Source organism: Pan paniscus, chromosome 5, assembly GCF_029289425.2.
Source record: "Pan paniscus chromosome 5, NHGRI_mPanPan1-v2.0_pri, whole genome shotgun sequence".
Lineage (NCBI taxonomy): Eukaryota > Metazoa > Chordata > Mammalia > Primates > Hominidae > Pan > Pan paniscus.
The window spans coordinates 107707366-107724415 of record NC_073254.2 but is presented as its reverse complement, the minus strand read 5'-3'; the positions used below and the strand labels follow the sequence as shown (position 1 = coordinate 107724415).

Here is a 17050-nt window from a genome sequence, read left to right as displayed (position 1 = left end):
CACGCCAGGCTAATTTTTGTATTTTTAGTAGAGACGGGGTTTCGCCATGTTAGCCAGGCTGGCTAACTCCTGCAACCTCCACCTCCCGAGTTCAAGCAATTCTCCTGCCTCAGCCTCCCTCGTAGCTGGGACTATAGGCGTGTGCCACCACGCCCGGCTAATTTTTGTATTTTTAGTAGAGACAGGGTTTCACTATGTTGGCCAGGCTGGTCTCCTGAACTCAGGTGATCCTCCTGCCTCAGCCTCCCAAAGTGCTGGGATTATAGGCGTGAGCCACCATGCCTGGCCTATTGATGTAATTTTTAAAAGTACAGTCAGCCATCTGTATCTGTGGGTCCCACATTGGTGGATTCAATCAACCTTGGATTGAAAATATTTTGGGGGGTAGGAGAAGAGACCGTATAGAACATGTACAGACTTTTTTCTTGTCATTATTTTCTAAACAATACAATGTAACAACTATTTACATAGCATTTATATTGTATTAAGTATTATAAGTAAAGTAGACATGATTTAAAATATATGGGAGGATGTGCACAGCTTATATGCAAACACTATATACCATTTCATATATGGAACTTACGGTGTCCTCTTAAAACCAATCCCCCACAGACAGTGATGGATGACTGTATAACCCTGAGTTCACAAGAAAGAAAGAAAAGAGCTGTCAAAATTTGATGAGTTATTTCTGAGTTTTTAAAATTAATGTTTCTTAGTTATCTGTTCATTTTGCTAACAGAAAAGTGACAGTAGGCAGTAAATGTTTAATAAAGAAAAACAAAATACAAATTCAGATCTTTTTTTCTGTTTACTGTGATAAAAACCATTAGCTCACTATTAGCGGAATACCTCAGTCCAGTTTTCAAGCCAATTTGAGATCAACTGCCTACAGCCATTCAGCTTCTCCACAAATAAAGACTTCCTTTGATGGCTTCATTGTTTTCCTCAAAAGTTTCCCCCTCCTCGCTTTTTTTTTTTTTTAACCTCTCCCTTTATTTTCTGGAAGTATTTGTCAAAGTATAGTTCCTGGGTCATCTGTCTGAATGTGCCAGAGTGCTTGTTAAATGCAAATTCCTGCTGAAACACCATACCAGCGTTCCCAACAGAAGCTCTGGGGAAAGAGCTGAAATGATTAATATCTCAGCTAATTCTCTGACCTCCTGATCAGCCCGCCTCCCAAAGTGCTGGGATTACAGGCGTGAGCCACCTCGCTAGGCCATATCTCAGCTAATTCTTATGCACATTGAAGCCTGGAAACCATTACACAAAACACAGTGACTCTCAATATCTTTTGTTTCAAAGAGAGCTTTAACAATTCTGTCCCAAGCCTGATTTCATCATCTGTAAGCCTACAGATAATTGTGAAGGCCCTAATATGATGCAAATTCAGGATTGGCAATTCCTTTTCTAAAATAAAGAAATTATATTATTTTATTTATTTCTATTTTTTAATTTTTCATTTTATTTTTATTTTTTATTTATTTATCTTTTTTGAGACGGAGTTTCGCTCTGTCGCCCAGGCTGGAGTGCAGTGGTGCGATCTCGGCTCACTGCAAGCTCCGCCTCCTGGGTTCACGCCATTCTCCTGCCTCAGACTCCTGAGTAGCTGGGACTACAGGCGTCTGCCACCACGCCCGGCTAATTTTTTGTATTTTTAGTAGAGACGGGGTTTCACCGTGTTAGCCAGGATGGTCTCAATCTCCTGACCTCGTGATCCATCCGCCTCGGCCTCCCAAAGTGCTGGGATTACAGGCGTGAGCCACCACACCCGGCCATTTATTTCTTTATTTTTCATTTTATTTATTTATTTTTGGGACGGAGTTTCGCTCTGTTGTCCAGGCTGGAGTGCAGTGGTGTGATCTTGGTTCACTGCAACCTCTGCCTCCCGGATTCAATTGATTCTCCTGCCTCAGCCTCCTGAGTAGCTGGGATTACAGGCATGTGCCACACTAATTTTTGTATTTTTAGTAGAGACGGGGTTTCACCATGTTGGCCAGGCTGGTCTCGAACTCCTGACCTCAGGTGATCCACCCACCTCAGCCTCCCAAAGTACTTGGATTACAGGCGTCAGCCACTATGCTCGGCCTAGTTATTATTTTTTTTGAGACAGGGTTTCACTCTGTTGCCCAAGCTGGAGTGCAGTGGTACAATCACAGCTCACGGCAGCCTCAACCTCCTGGGCTGAAGTGATCCTGCCTCAGCCTCCAAGTAGCTTGGACTATAGGCATGCAACACCAAGCTCATATACTTTTTGTATTTTTTGTAGAGATGGGGTTTCTCCATGTTGCCTAGGCCAGTCTTTAACTCCTGGGCTCAAGTGATCTCTCTGCCTTGACCTCCCAAGTGCTCTAATTCATAGGTGTGAGCCACCGTGCCTGCCAGAAATTATATTTTAATGATGCAGTCTTACAAAGCTCTTGGATGGATAAATCTACATCATCATAAGTTAGATTATTAGGAAGCTTATCATAGATTGTGGAGCTGTGTCATTTTTCCTAAGTAGATCTTTAAATATCACCTAAAGTTGATCTGCAAAGTCAGGAAATAATGCATTACTTAGAGTCCAAATTTCTAGTCTCTTTGAACTAAGCTGAAGTGATCAAATGTTAATATCATTATTCAGGTCATGTTTTTATTTTATTTTATTTTTTTACTCAATGAAAGCTGAGCTGACCTGCTAATATATTACTGTTTAAGTCAAAAGCCTTACTCAGAAATTAGAATAATTCCTTTACCCTAAGGTAAATTCCTCCAGCTATCAATCACCTTCGATTTGTAAGTCTGTTTCTTTGCAAGCTCATAAGGTTACACTTAGGATAAGCAGACTAGACACTGTGGCTCCTTTCATTTATGTCTGTGTCCTGTGCCAATATGACTAGTGTCAGGATGGGGGAGGAGGGTATCTGAGTCCACAGAAGCTTGCTCTGCTGGTTTAAAATTTTGGATACACTCTGAACATGTACTACTGGCCACAAAACCATAAATTTCCTTTTATTACCACCTCTAAGTAACTGGAATAGGGTTGAAAGAGTTTCAGCTCTGTCAACTGTAGAAAAGTCAATGTTTCTGGCCTTGGTTTCCTCATTTGAAAGAAAATGGAATAACTGTAGATGAGTAATTCTCAATTGATGAGGTAGAGCACATAAATTCCCCTAAGAAGTGGGGCACACTTTTCATTATCCCCAATCCAAGAATCCACTGCTACTGGTATGAGAGTGTAGTACTCTTCAGGTCTGGCTGATCCAACATACTCATTTAAGTTGAGGCTCTGATTTTTTTTTTTTTTGAGATGGAGTCTCACTTGGTTGCCCAGGCTGGAGTGCAATGGCAAGGTCTCGGCTCACTGCAACCTCTGCCTCCCAGCTTCAAGTGATTCTCCTGCCTCAGCCTCCCGAGTAGCTGGGATTAGAGGTGCCTGCCACCACGCCTGGCTAATTTTTTGTATTTTTAGTAGAGACGGGGTTTCACCATGTTGGTCAGGCTGGTCTCGAACTCCTCATCTCCTGATCTTGTGATCTGCCCCCACCTTGGCCTCACAAAGCGCTGGGATTACAGGCGTGAGCCACTACACCCAGCTGCCTCTGATTTACAATAACCCTTAAAACCTTATTTATGCAAGGTTCAGTGAATTTTAAAAATATGAAAAATTACTGGCCTAGCATTTGATTTCTAGATGGGTGTTCAGAAATTTTCTCCAATAGAGGGGTAAAATTTTCCTCTTACAGTCTTTCACATCTGATAAGGAAAAACAGTTGTACTTACCTAGCTCACTGCTGGGTTAGCATCATTTGTTACTACTTTCTGTTCCCAAATGGCTTTTTAATGGAAACATATCCTTATATAATGACACAGGGTTGAGTGAAAAATTAACCTACTCATATCCCATATAGGGATGTGGTCTTCATACTCCAAGAGTTGACTGAGCAAGGAAAGGCAGAATATATGCAGAACCACTGAGCTCATGTCAAATAATGGCATATATTATAAATGAACACTTGCATGCTCCCCACACACATGAATGTCTGTTGCCTACATTTAAAAAATAACTGTGATATAAAATTATATAGGTCTTTTTCCACTAATAAATATGTGACATAAACATTCTCCCACATTATTACAAAGTCACTGTAAATATGTTTTAAATGGTCACCAGATATTTCTTCAAGTAGATGACATATTGTTTTATTTTCCAGGTTTCAACAGTTTTATTGGGAGGTTTTGTTTTCTGTGAAATACACTAGAGGCTGAAGAAGGGGACACATTCCCTTTACAAGATAAGGGTTTCCCACCACTAAAGAAAAGGCATGAGGCGTGACATACTGGGGTTTGAATCCGCCTCCTTCTGCTTTGCTCACATTTCTTTTTTTCTCTTTCTTTTATATGTATATTTTTGAGACGAAATCTCACTGTCACCCAGGCTGGAGTGAAGTGGTGCGATCTCAGCTCAGGGCAACCTTCGCCTCCCAAGCTCAAGTGATCCTCCCACCTCAGCCTCCAAGGATGGGACCACAGATGTGCACCACCATGCCAGGCTAATTTTTTTTTTTTTTTTTTGTATTTTTGGCAGAGAGGGGGTTTCACCATGTTACCCAGGCTGGTCTCAAACTCCTGAGCTCAAGTGATCCACCCACCTTGGCCTCCCAAAGTGCTGGGATTACAGGCGTAAGCCACTGTGCCTGGCCTCTTCTTTCTCAAAAAGTATCACAGAACACAAACACAAAGGCAAGAGATAAAAACAGCAACATCAACCTCCAACAGGGCCACACCCACGCCTTGTCCCACTCCCCAGGCTGGGTCAGGCCTGGGAGGGGCTGGGGCAGCTACTTACTCTACAGTCCCCAGGCTGCAGGAGAAGGCTGCAGGCTCAGAAGGGGTGGGACTAAATTAATAAATTAGAATAAATTAGGGGGGAGGAATGCAACTTTGTGCTGGGAGGGCCCCTTCTCTCTAACACGCAAGAGAGTTGTTGGGGGAAGGTAGGAGGCATCGCCAAAGGCCACTACGGTGGAGGTAAGAGCAGCGGAGGCAGAAGTCACCTTTTCTTCCATGTTCTTCCCAAACAAAGCAGAAGAATTAGGGGTAGAGGGATGTCTACAGCCATACTACCCTGAATGGGCTGGATCTCATCTGATCTGTGGTTATTTAAACATGTCAGCTTCCACATACAGATTGAGTATCCCTTATCTGAAATGCTTGGGACCAGAAGTGTTCTGCATTTTGGATTTTTTCAGATTTTGGAATATTTGCCATATGTGCATAATGAGATTATCTTGAGAATGGGATGCATGTCTAAACACAAAATTCATTTATGTTTCAAATACACCTTCTACACACAGCTTGAAAGTAATTTCATAGAATAATTTAAATAATTTTCTGCATGAAACAAGGTACACTGAATCATCAGAAAGCAAAGGTGTCACTATCTCGGCCAACTAGATGGACAATCAATCTGTAGTTGCTTGGTATCCCCATCATTACTGACTCCTGAATTTATATGCAACCATTTTCTTACACTATTCACATATAAGTACTTAACACTTAAAAAACAGGACACACCATTGGTACAGTGAAAAAATAATGTGTTAAGTGTAACTAAGTAATACCCATATCAGTGTTAAACAACAGCAACAAACAATGGTAAGCTGAATAAACTGTGGTGTGCCTCTGTTTTGCTGCAACCCATTTCATGAGGTCAGGTGTGGAATTTTCGATTTGTGGTATCACAAGTGTTCATAAAGTTTTGAAATTTGAAGTGTTTCAAATTTTAGAGGACTTTGAATTTCAGATTTTCAGATTAGAGATGCTCAATCTGTAAAAAGCATTTTTTCTTGAAAAATAATTTAAGCTGATTCTTATAAAAAATTTCAAATAAGAAATTTAATTAGATTATGTTTCTAATAGTACCTTAAGCAGTTATTCTTTCCAAAGCATCATTCAGGGGTCATTTTAGTCTTTTCTCTCATGAGTTAAATAAAATTTCAAGACAGGTGATGAGAATGGTCTGAAGTTCAGGTGATGCCTATTGAGCATGCCTTAACTAAAAAGCATCCCTGACTTCTGGTCTACATCAAATCTGTACAAAGGAGAAAAGGCTGATTCCAGCCCAGAGGTTCCCCAATTCCTTTCCTCTTTTATAGAACCCAGACTCCTGCCTGTCCTTGCTGTAGGTATTATATTTGACCCGTAGTGCTTTTTACATTGCTTTGCTCTTGACTGCCCATGTTTCTGACCTCAGCTTAGCAAAATGAAATCTCATTTTCTATTTTTTGCTTCTGCTGTACTCAGATCTCCAAATCCATATTTTAGATCTTGGCAAAGAATAGCAGAAGGTATAACAGCTTTGAAGTCAGACCTGGAGTAGAATCCTGGTTCCCTCAGCAGCTAGGTGATCTCAGGCAAGTCACTTAATCCCTGTGTGTGTTTCAGATTCCTCAAGGGGTAAAGTGTGCCTAATAATATCTACCATAAAGGTATATTAAGAGTTTTAGATTGGAAAATGTACTGAGAGTGCCTAACAAAGTGCCTTGCACACAGCAAGCCTTCAATAAGTGATGGTTACTGCTATCACCATTACTACTGCTGCTCATGTTTCCTTACCCTACTTTGGAACTGGCATTCTTGGTTCTTGACTGTACCCTAAGACAACTGGTGTTGGGAGGTTCAGAACAAAAAGAACAAGTTCCTCTTTGACAAAAGAATCTATGAATCTGGGAACACCTCACTGGAGAAGGAAGACAATTACTAATCACAAAGCTTAAAAGAGAAAACCCTGAAAGAATCAACTGGGTATGTAAGATAGGTATATTTAGAAAGCGAAATAAGTCTCAGAAATACTATAGTTGACATAAGCTTATAAATACATAGAAATCTTATTGGGATTTTTTGGTTTCCTTATGGGTAAAAAAAAAAGAAGAAAAAAGAAATCTTGTTGGGATTTTAAAAAATGAAATAAAACACAGCTTTTCAGTGGCAATCTAGTTTCCATGGGGAGGTATTTTTCCAGATAGCATGAAATTCATTTTCTATCTTAAGCTGCACCTGCTAGATCACTAATATTTGTATTATTAAGTCTCTGGACTTGAAGTGCTTTCAGTGTGAATTTTCCTCCTACTGTGCCCATCTGTTCTTTTCTTGTGGGCCCAGAGGAAAGCAAGACTTAATAAATATTCAGTTTTCAGACTTCTTTAAAATATTTTTATATAAGCATTTACAACCTCTGAGGAAAATTATAAAACTGGCGAAACTTAGCTCACATGTGATTTCCCCTTATAACTATCCAAGTGTCATTTTTTTATGGAAGACTAAAAAGTAACTATACATATAAGAAGTGAAACCAAGGAATATAAATAATAACTTTAACACTAAGATATTTTATTTACTTGTATATTATTAGATAAATAATTTATGAATTAGCCAATGTTAAGGTGGGGGAAGGCACCAAGGCCACTGCCTACTCCTTGCTGCTCCTAGTCAAGGTCAGCTGTGACCACTGGGTACATATCACCCAATGATGCTCTTCCTGCATTCAACCAGGTTGGGGACATGGTGACCTCACTTTTCATGACTTGCTTTCCCTGCCATGATGTAAAGTTGGCTGGATTCAAATGATCCATATCTAAGCTCTCTTAGGGTAGTGTCAGTATTTGACTAAACAATCATGGATTTTCCTTTAAAAACCACAAGCTCAAATGCAAGGTTAAACCAGCAAAGAAACGGATAGTTGCTATATTAAAAACATCATAAGCTACATGGATAAATTCAAGATATATGCAAATATTCTTAGACACAACATGGCTATTTATGAAACTTTTTGGCAGGCAGGGTTCTAGAGGAAGGTGCTACTTACTGGCAGGCTTATAGCAGACAAAAATAGAAAAACAAGAAAAAACAAAACTACCTCAGCAGCTGCAAGACTGATGCATACTCCTCTGAATCCCATATGTTCTTTTCTAAACATGTACAGTACAACTCTCTGATCTGTAAGGGAACAACACATTTGTGAGGAACCAAAAGTGTATACACACTACTAGTTTGGCAAAATCATTTCTGGTCAACACACAAAAAAATTAATGTTATTAAAACTCATTTTCTTTAGATTATAATAGACTTGGCATATATCTCATGGATCAGGCTTTATAAGAATGCAATTTACGGCCAGGCGCGGTGGCTCACGCCTGTAATCCCAGCACTTTGGGAGGCTGAGGTGGGCGGATCATGAGGTCAGGAGATCGAGACCATCCTGGCTAACACGGTGAAACCCCGTCTCTATTAAAAATACAAAAAACTAGCCGGGCATCTGTAGTCCCAGCTACTTGGGAGGCTGAGGCAGGAGAATGGTGTGAACCTGGGAGGCGGAGCTTGCAGTGAGCCGAGATTGCGCCACTGCACTCCAACCTGGGTGACAGAGCGAGATTCTGTCTCAAAAAAAAAAAAAAAAAGCAATTTATATAAAAGTAAAATGAGGCTATACTGAGATTGGTTGATATCAGTGGTCATTTTAAAATACGAAACTGATAAAGGAAAAATGAGAAAAAGAGGCTCATTTAAGGCTCAATGGCAAAAATCACCTCATGAACAAGTCATTCTTTTTTTTTAGACAGAGTCTCACTCTGTCATCCAGGCTGGAGTGCAGTGATCTCAGCTCAATGCAACCTCCGCCTCCCAGGTTCAAGCCATCCTCCTGCCTCAGCCTCCCTCATAGCTGGGACTACAGGTGTGTGCCACCACGCCGGGCTAATTTTTGTATTTTTAGTAGAGACAGGGTTTCACCATGTTGGCCAGGCTGTTCTCGAATTGCTGACCTCAGGCGAACCACCTGCCTTGGCTTCCCAAAGTGCTGGGATTACAGGCGTGAGTCACTGCACCCAGCCAACAAGTCATTCTTACATACTGGTATTTGTTCTCCAAAGCTTTGAGCTAAGATGATTTAGGAATATAGAATTCCTCTGCTAAAATCTACTCTACAGATGGTTGATAGGTTTATTGAATAACATAAAGGCCAGCTGAGCATAATTTTTCAAGCAGCAGAAGTACTGCTTCTCTTTTTATTCTGGGTGTAGTGCAAGGTTAACCATCAAGCATTCTCAAACAGATTCCTTCTTCCATTAAGGGAAGAGAAACAGCTCTCTCAGTATAGGTGACAAGGAAGTGTTAAAGAAGGAAAGTTCAAATGCCTTAGTACAAAAACATTGTAGGGGAAGCAACACCACTGGGATTCATACGGCTGTTTCTAGCTGTGGCCATCTGAACAAAAAAACAATATCAATTACCAGTAATGTTTACAGCTGGAATGGATTTAGATTGTGTTCTCATTGTAAGGATTGGCTTCATTTCACATTCTGATGCCTGAATGCTACAAAAACCAAAGCAAGAAAATACTAACATTCCTACTTCATGGATTACAAATGAGGAGGCTTGGATTACCTGTCGACCTAGTGGATACTTGGGAAGAGAAGAGGTGAACTTATGAAGACATCTCAAAACCAGGAAGTAATTCATATGATAAACATGCAGGTTTTCTAGTAATAATTGTGTTTCCTCCTAAAAATCACAGAATATATTATTAATATATAAGTCAGCTAATAAAAGAGCATAATAATACAATCTACTTCATGGCTATAAAAATTTCTGGAAAACTGACAAGAAGATTCAAAACTACAAATTAATTCATGAAAATTTGAAATACATATAAAATCCAGAATACAGGCAGAGCATTTCTGATTTAGTATCAAGTCTGGTGATACTTTACACAAGCCAGAATTGATACTGTATTTTAATCTCCTGATAGCTCTAGCATTCCCACAATACTTTGGCCACCAAAATTACAAGTATGCAAGAAAGCACCTTAGTGGATGCTTGCCTGTGCCCATCACCTGGTGTGTGCCACAGCAAGGGAAGGTGCTTTATCCTCCACCTTGCTAGCATCAGAAGAGTGAGATCACCAGACAGAATGGTACCAACCTAATGAACTTGCTAAAGTTCTGCTTATGTTGCATACTTTTCCTAAAGTACTGCTCAAGTGTGTTAGTGTGTTTGAAGGGGAAAATGAAAAGACTATGGCAGAAACACAAGTGATTCTGATGAGTCCCTGCCTCTTGCTGAGATCTCCAATACTGGTTTTATTTGCTTCACCAATTAAGAAAAAAAAAAGAATAAATAAATAAATAAATCTGAAGCCAACAAGTTTTATAATTTAGAATCTAGCAAGAATGATGACATGAGGGATAGTGTCTTAAGAAATCTATGCAGGTGTAGTGGCTCACGCCTGTAATCCCAGCACTTTGGAAGGCTGAGGCAGGAGGATAGCTTGAGCTTAGAAGTTTAAGACCTGGGTGAGCAACATAGTGAGACCTCATTTGTATAAAAATAAAAAACCCACAACCGAAAACTAGCCCTACTCGCCATATTAGGGATTTAGATACAGAAAAAAAGAAGAAACCTATGGATGATTAATCTCACAAATCAGTTTCAAAAGGTTTTGTCGAGGGGAGAGAGAGGTTTTCTAGAGCCTCCTGAAATAGTTTAGAAATGATTTTAAAACATTATATCCTATCAGGTAATTTTCAGGCCTCAATTCCTTTTATAACCACTTACTCTGTAACATTTTCTTAAGAGGATTATCATCTGTGCCATGGTCTTCAATATTTTTCTCCTTTAAGAAGTCAAATAAAGGCTTTGCTGGGCTGTGTCTTTATTTCAGTAATATCTTGCAGATACCCATTATTTTTAGTGGTCAACCATATAGAAAATAACTCAGATATCAATAAATTCAAGCAAATCTAACCTCTATAAAGCAATAAATATGACATATCTTCCTAAACACCAACTCACTTAGGAAATCAATTCCTTGGTCAACGATCTACAGGTCATTACCTGAAAGCACATGGCAGATTAAAGAAAAGTTTTTAGCACCTAAATGTTTTCCCTCCCATTATTTGAGTTGATTGGTAATTTCAAAATCTATGTCTCCTATCACAACAAAATCTAAATCTCCTATCATAACAAAAGTAGCCATAATCAAAAATTGTTTTAACCACCATTGGGAGGGTATACTTTAGTTCTAAACTTTAGCTTAGTTCTTTAGTTTTTTACTGTGAGCCATAACATACAGATGGCATAAAGCCATTAATTACCTTGATGTGTGCTTAAATAGCTTTTAAACAGGGGGAATATTTTGAAGAAAATGAACTCTATTACTGAATAATCACACTGCATGCTACTTGTGCTACCTATTTTCTTTTGCCTTGTGGAATAGCTATGTGTACAAGTATCTGGGTGATGCAGTAGAAGTGAGTATCTTCATTCCATTTACTTGGATAAGGAGAGAAAAGAAATACTTTACCCACTATAGGGCAATACTGCATACTCAAGGAACATACCTGCCCTGGAATAAGTGTTCGATGAGGAATATAAACATGTTTTTCTCCTAGGTGGTCTCAGTTCCTTCATACTTTTCACTGTGTGGTGCATCCCTGTGCTCAGTAGAGTTCTAGTGTTTAAAAAATGTTTTGTTTTGCTTTAATCATTATTTTAAGATAAAAATAAAAATTTTAAGATGAAGTCTAACTCTCTGCTCACTGCAACCTCCACCTCCCAGGTTCAAGCGATTCTCCTGCCTCAGCCTCCTGAGTAGCTGGGATTACAGGTGCCCGCCACCATGCCCAGTTAACATTTTGTATTTTTAGTAAAGATAGGGTTTCACCATGTTGGCCAGGCTGGTCTTGATCTCCTGACCTCAAGTGATCCACCCACCTCAGCCTCCCAAAGTGCTGGGATTACAGGTGTGAACCACCGTGACTGGCCTAAAAAATGTTTTGTATTGTATTGTTTTGTTTTGTTCCATACAACATGGCAGACTATATCATCTGGTGCTCAACTGAGGAAATGATGGTTGGTTCCAACAATGGGGAAAAAGACTGGCTATGATGGACTTAACGAATGAGAGAAGGTTTGCTGTACCTTTCTAAGGGATTTTTCAAGAGTAATTTTGACCATCCCAGATCTTCACCTTACGTGCTGACTTAGAACCTAATCTCCACATAATAAAGATTTCATTGTTATTTATATGTGTTTTTATCAGTTGCAACAAAAAACATCACAAATGATTAACATTTTCTTATAACATGTCCTCTAAGTTCTCCATCTTACTTAGATACCTGCACATATGTATCTGCCTTTACTTATTCAAACAATAATTCTTTTTTGTTTGTTTGTTTTTGGAGATGGAGTCTTGCTCTGTTGCCCAGGCTGGAGTGCAGTGGCGTGATCTCAGCTCACTGCAACCTCCACCTCCCAGGCTCAAGCGGTTCTCCTGCCTCAGCCTCCTGAGTAGCTGGAATTACAGGCGCCTGCCACAATGCCTGGCTAATTTTTTGTATTTTTAGCAGAGATGGGGTTTCACTGGGTTGGCCAGGCTGGTCTCAAACTTCTGACCTCAAGTGATCTGCCCACCTTGGCCTCCCAAACTGTTGGGATTAGACACTGCGTGAGATACTGCACCCGGCCTTAAAACAATAATTCTTAATGTACTTATGGACACTATTTTACAAACTCAAACCTGTAAAAGGTTTTGATATATGAGAAAATTTTCGGGCCGGGCAGGGTGGCTCACGCCTGTAATCCCAGCACTTTGGGAGGCCGAGGCGGGTGCATCACCTGAGGTCAGAGTTCAAGACCAGCCTAGCCAACCTGGCAAAACCTCCTCTCTACTAAAAATACAAAAATTAGCTGGGTGTGGTGGCAGGAGCCTGTAATCCCAGCTACTTGGGAGGCTGAGGCAGGAGAATCACTTGAACCCAGGAGGCGGAGGTTGCAGTGAGCCAAGATCGTGCTGTTGCACTCCAGCCTGGGTGACAGAGTGAGACTCCATCTCAAAAAAAAATTTTCCATTTAATACATTACAGCAGCATCATACCATGTACATGTGAAAATAAAGCCTGTTGAAATATTAACCCTACTTTCCATATGTTAAATTTTTCTTCAGGCACTTTTTCTGCACACTAGTCATAGCTGTCACCATTTTGTTTCATAATTGTGTTTACAATGATTCTTTTCTACGGAGATACACTTTGTCTAGGAATATGCATTATTTACTAAAAAGATATGCTTTCTCTGTTCTTTAAGCATGAAGACTTCTTAGTCTTTACTGATTTTTGACAAAGGAACAGAAATATTTCTCTGCTATAAGAAAAACAGGCATGGCATAGTGGCTCCGCCCATAATCCCAGCACTTTGGGAGGCCATAGTGGGAGGATCACTTGAGCCCAGGGGTTCAAGACCAGCTTGATAGTGAGCAACATAGTGAGAGACCCTGTCTCTACAAAAAAAAAAAAAAAAATTAAATTAGCTGGGCATGGTGGCATGTGCCTGTAGTCCCAGATACTCAGGAGGCTGAGGTAGGAAGACTGCTTGAGCCCAGAAAGTCAAGGCTGCAGCAAGCTATGATTGCACCACTGTACTCCAGCCTGGGTGACAGAGCGAAACTGTCTCAAAAAGAAAAAAAAAAAAAGCAAAGCAATACATAGCAGCCTCCTTGCTCTTCTTCAAATATGGCAGACATGCTCCAACCTCGGGTCCTTTCTATCTGCTTAGAATTCCCTTCCTCCAGATTCTTGAGTGGCAAGCTCTGTGACTTCCTTTAGGTCTTTACTCAAAATTTACCTTCTCAGTCAGGTCCTTATTTAAAATTTTGACTCCACTTCCCACGCACATGGAACTTCATATCCTTCTTCTCTGCTTCATTGTTTTTATCTCAGCACTTATCACTAACAGATATTTTACTTATTTATCTTATTTACTGTCTGTCTCCCTGATACAATGAAAACGGTAGAAGTTTTGGCTGTTTGGTTCACTCCTGTATTCTCAAAACCTAGATTAACACCGGGCACATAATAGGCACTAGAAAAATATTGGCTGAATGAAGAGTACATTAATGAATGAAGACTGAACACTTAGTCTCTCTTTTATTTATTTTTAATTTTTGAGACAGGATCTTGCTCTAGCAACCAGGCTGGAATGCTGTGGTGCAATCTCAGCTCACTGCAGCCTTGACCTCCCAGGGTCAAGTGATCCTCTTGTCTCAGCCTTCCAAGTAGCTGGGACTATATATAGGTGCACACCACCACACCCGGCTAATTTTTGTAGAGATGGGGTCTCATTATGTTGCCCAGGCTGATCTGCTTGCCTCGGCCTCCCAAAGTGCTGGGATTACAGGTGTGAGCCACTGTGCCCAGCCTCAGTCTCTCTTTTAAGTAAGAGCAACCATATTTTGTCTTGCTGGATGTGGTCTAGATTTCCTGATTTTTCAAAAGTCTGAATTTGTAACGTAAAATTTCTCAATATGTAAATATTGGTTCTAACATTTTTTTTAAATGTATGTTTAAAAAACACATTTACATTAGACTGCGGGTTGCCTCTTAATGTGCAATATACCCTCTTAAATTAGTCATCTCCAACCTCATCAATCCTGTCTGTTATTCATACAAAAATCATTCACTGATAGCATGTCTTTTGCAGCAACATGGATGGAGCAGGAGGCCAGTATCCTAAGTGAAAGAACTCAGAAACAGAAAATCAAATACCGCATGTTCTCACTTATACGTGAGAGCTAAATAATAGGTACACATGTATATACAGAGTAAAATAACAGACACTGTGGACTTCAAAAGGGGTAGGGTTGGGAGGGGTGAGGGCAGAGAAATTATTTATTAGGTACAATGTTCACTATTCAGGTGATGGGCACACTAGAAGCCAAAAACTCACCATCATCCAATATGTAACAAACCTGCACCTGTAAACCCCTGAATCTATTTTTTAAAAATCATATATCACTGTTTACTTATATGACAGAGCCCCTATTGTTATTGAGCTAGCTGCTTTCTCTGGAGGAGAAGTCAATATATATGTAAAACTTATACAGGTAAAGAAAAAAAGGCTAGGCAGAATTAAATTTGCCATGCATTTATTTCTCTTCTACTTCCATAGTACTTACCACTTTTGTCTCTAGAATTGTATGTATAGGGGTGAACAGTGACCTCAGATTATAAAATAAAGTATGTAAAAATGACTATAAACTTCTGTAATTTCTTTTCAATCAATTCACTGATCATTAAAAACTGGTAAAACAGACTGTTGAATTTTAGGATTAAGAGATATCAACTGTCTAAGAACACAGAATTTTCTCATTTATTATCTTGTTATAACTAAGCCTTATTTTTCTCATTAGAGAAAAATGCTGGCTGGCAGTGTTTTCCAGACTTAGCATATTACTGCTATCTAATAAGAATGCCAAACCACAGCTTTCTCCTAGCACTTATGTGGCAAGAGTGCTAGTCTTCTCATCTGTCTCTGCCTTTTGTTCTCCATATTCCTACCTCAGCAGTATAGATCAAGAGAAGCACTTGACAAAGAGTTTGAATTTAAATGATTAATTCCTGACACACTAGGCTAATGCCCAGCTCATCTGATCACATTTGATAGACTGTGATTGTTTTCCTTTTTCCTTTACTTTTCCATTTATTATTTTTTCTAATAAATTTTCTTCCCCCTGTCTGCCCTGTAGGTCTGACAAAAGAAACAGAAAGAGGTGGGGTCAAAGGTGAAAGGCAGGTCTTCATCAAACTCATGAACTGATTTTGTGCCTTTTGTTCATGAGACACTATGATAAGCATACTAAACGGTGAAAAGAAGTCCTTACTCTACCATGAACTTGCTCTGTGACATGAGATATTTCACTTCCTTTCTCTTGGCTGCAGTTCTTCATTTTTGAAATGAGGGTGCTAAAGGAGTTCAAGGTTTATTTCTCACTCTAAAAGGATTTAAAGTCTAGTTGGGAAAATAGGTATAAAGACGCAAAACATTAACAAGTAAGAATAATAAAACTTCAACTGTCACCTGCAAGGGAACGAATCTAAGCTTTCTACATAGTATGAAGATTTTCAGTATTTCATCGGCTGTACCAGGTCTTCTAATGTCCCTCCTTAGTAGGAAATTCCTAGCAAATCACCTACAAATGTACATTGTTTAGTCAGGTAAAGTTTTAAATTTTATTTTATTTTAAGTTCTGGGATACATGTGCAGGACGTGCAGATTTCTTACTTAGGTAAATGTGTGCCATGGTAGTTTGCCGCACCATCAACCCATCATCTAGGTATTAAGCCCCGCATGCATTAGCTGTTTATCCTGATGCTCTCCCTCCGACCTGTGTTCTCATTGTTCAGCTCCCACTCACAAATGAGAACATGTGGTGCTTGGTTTTCTGTTCCTGTGTTAGTTTTAGTCAGCTAAATTTTTACATTTAAAAGTACACTTTTTAAAAAACTCATTACTGAGTTCATTAAATTCAAAGCTGACATATAGTTTTGAAGCAGTGGATCCGTAATTTTGAGGGAGTTAAAGGTTTTTGTTAACGTCTTGATTCTAGTCAGAAGATAACTGAGATCAATCATTTGTTTAGGTGGGAACTTAATAGATTAGTTCTAGCTTAAGAAAATGAGGTGATGGGGGAAACAATAACAAATGCTTCCTCCTAGGGAGGCAGTCTAACTTAGTAGTTCTTGAAGTGTGGTTTCCAGTTATACAGACTGTAAATTTCTCTGGAATATTCTGTGAGGTCTATCTTTTAGACACTTGAATATAGAAAATGGGCACAAAATGATAAACTCTAATGGTAGGTATGTCTATACAACTATATAACATAAGAGTATTATAAATATTACATATAGATTGTATATTATAATACATAAAAATGTATATACATCTTTATATACATTGAAATGTGTTCATATTGGCTGGGTGTGGTGGCTCACATCTGTAATCCCAGCACTTTGGGAGGCCTAGGCGGGCGGATCACTTGAGGTCAGGAGTTCAAGACCAGCCTGGCCAACATGGTGAAACCCCGTCTCTACTAAAAATACAAAAATTAGCCGGGTGTGGTGACCCATGCCTCTAATCCCAGCTACGAGGGAGGCTGAGGCAGGAGAATGGCTTGAACCCAGGAGGTGGAGGTTGCAGTGAGCTGAGATCGTGCCACTACACTCTAGCCTGGGCGATA

At 39.6% G+C, this 17050-nt stretch overlaps 1 protein-coding gene across 8 annotated transcripts in view; it reads right to left on the bottom strand.

Moving 5' to 3' along the window:
* ORC3 (origin recognition complex subunit 3) overlaps positions 1-17050 on the bottom strand; it is an 86079-nt gene that overhangs the window by 33135 nt on the left and 35894 nt on the right. For all 8 annotated transcript variants that reach the window (XM_008976470.4, XM_003822860.5, XM_034962502.3 and 5 more), the window contains 2 exons: positions 9424-9540; positions 7898-7977 (listed from right to left, as the gene is read on the bottom strand). In XM_008976470.4, coding sequence (XP_008974718.1) covers positions 7898-7977; positions 9424-9540 — 197 coding nt within the window. The remainder of the gene's footprint in view (positions 1-7897; positions 7978-9423; positions 9541-17050) is intronic.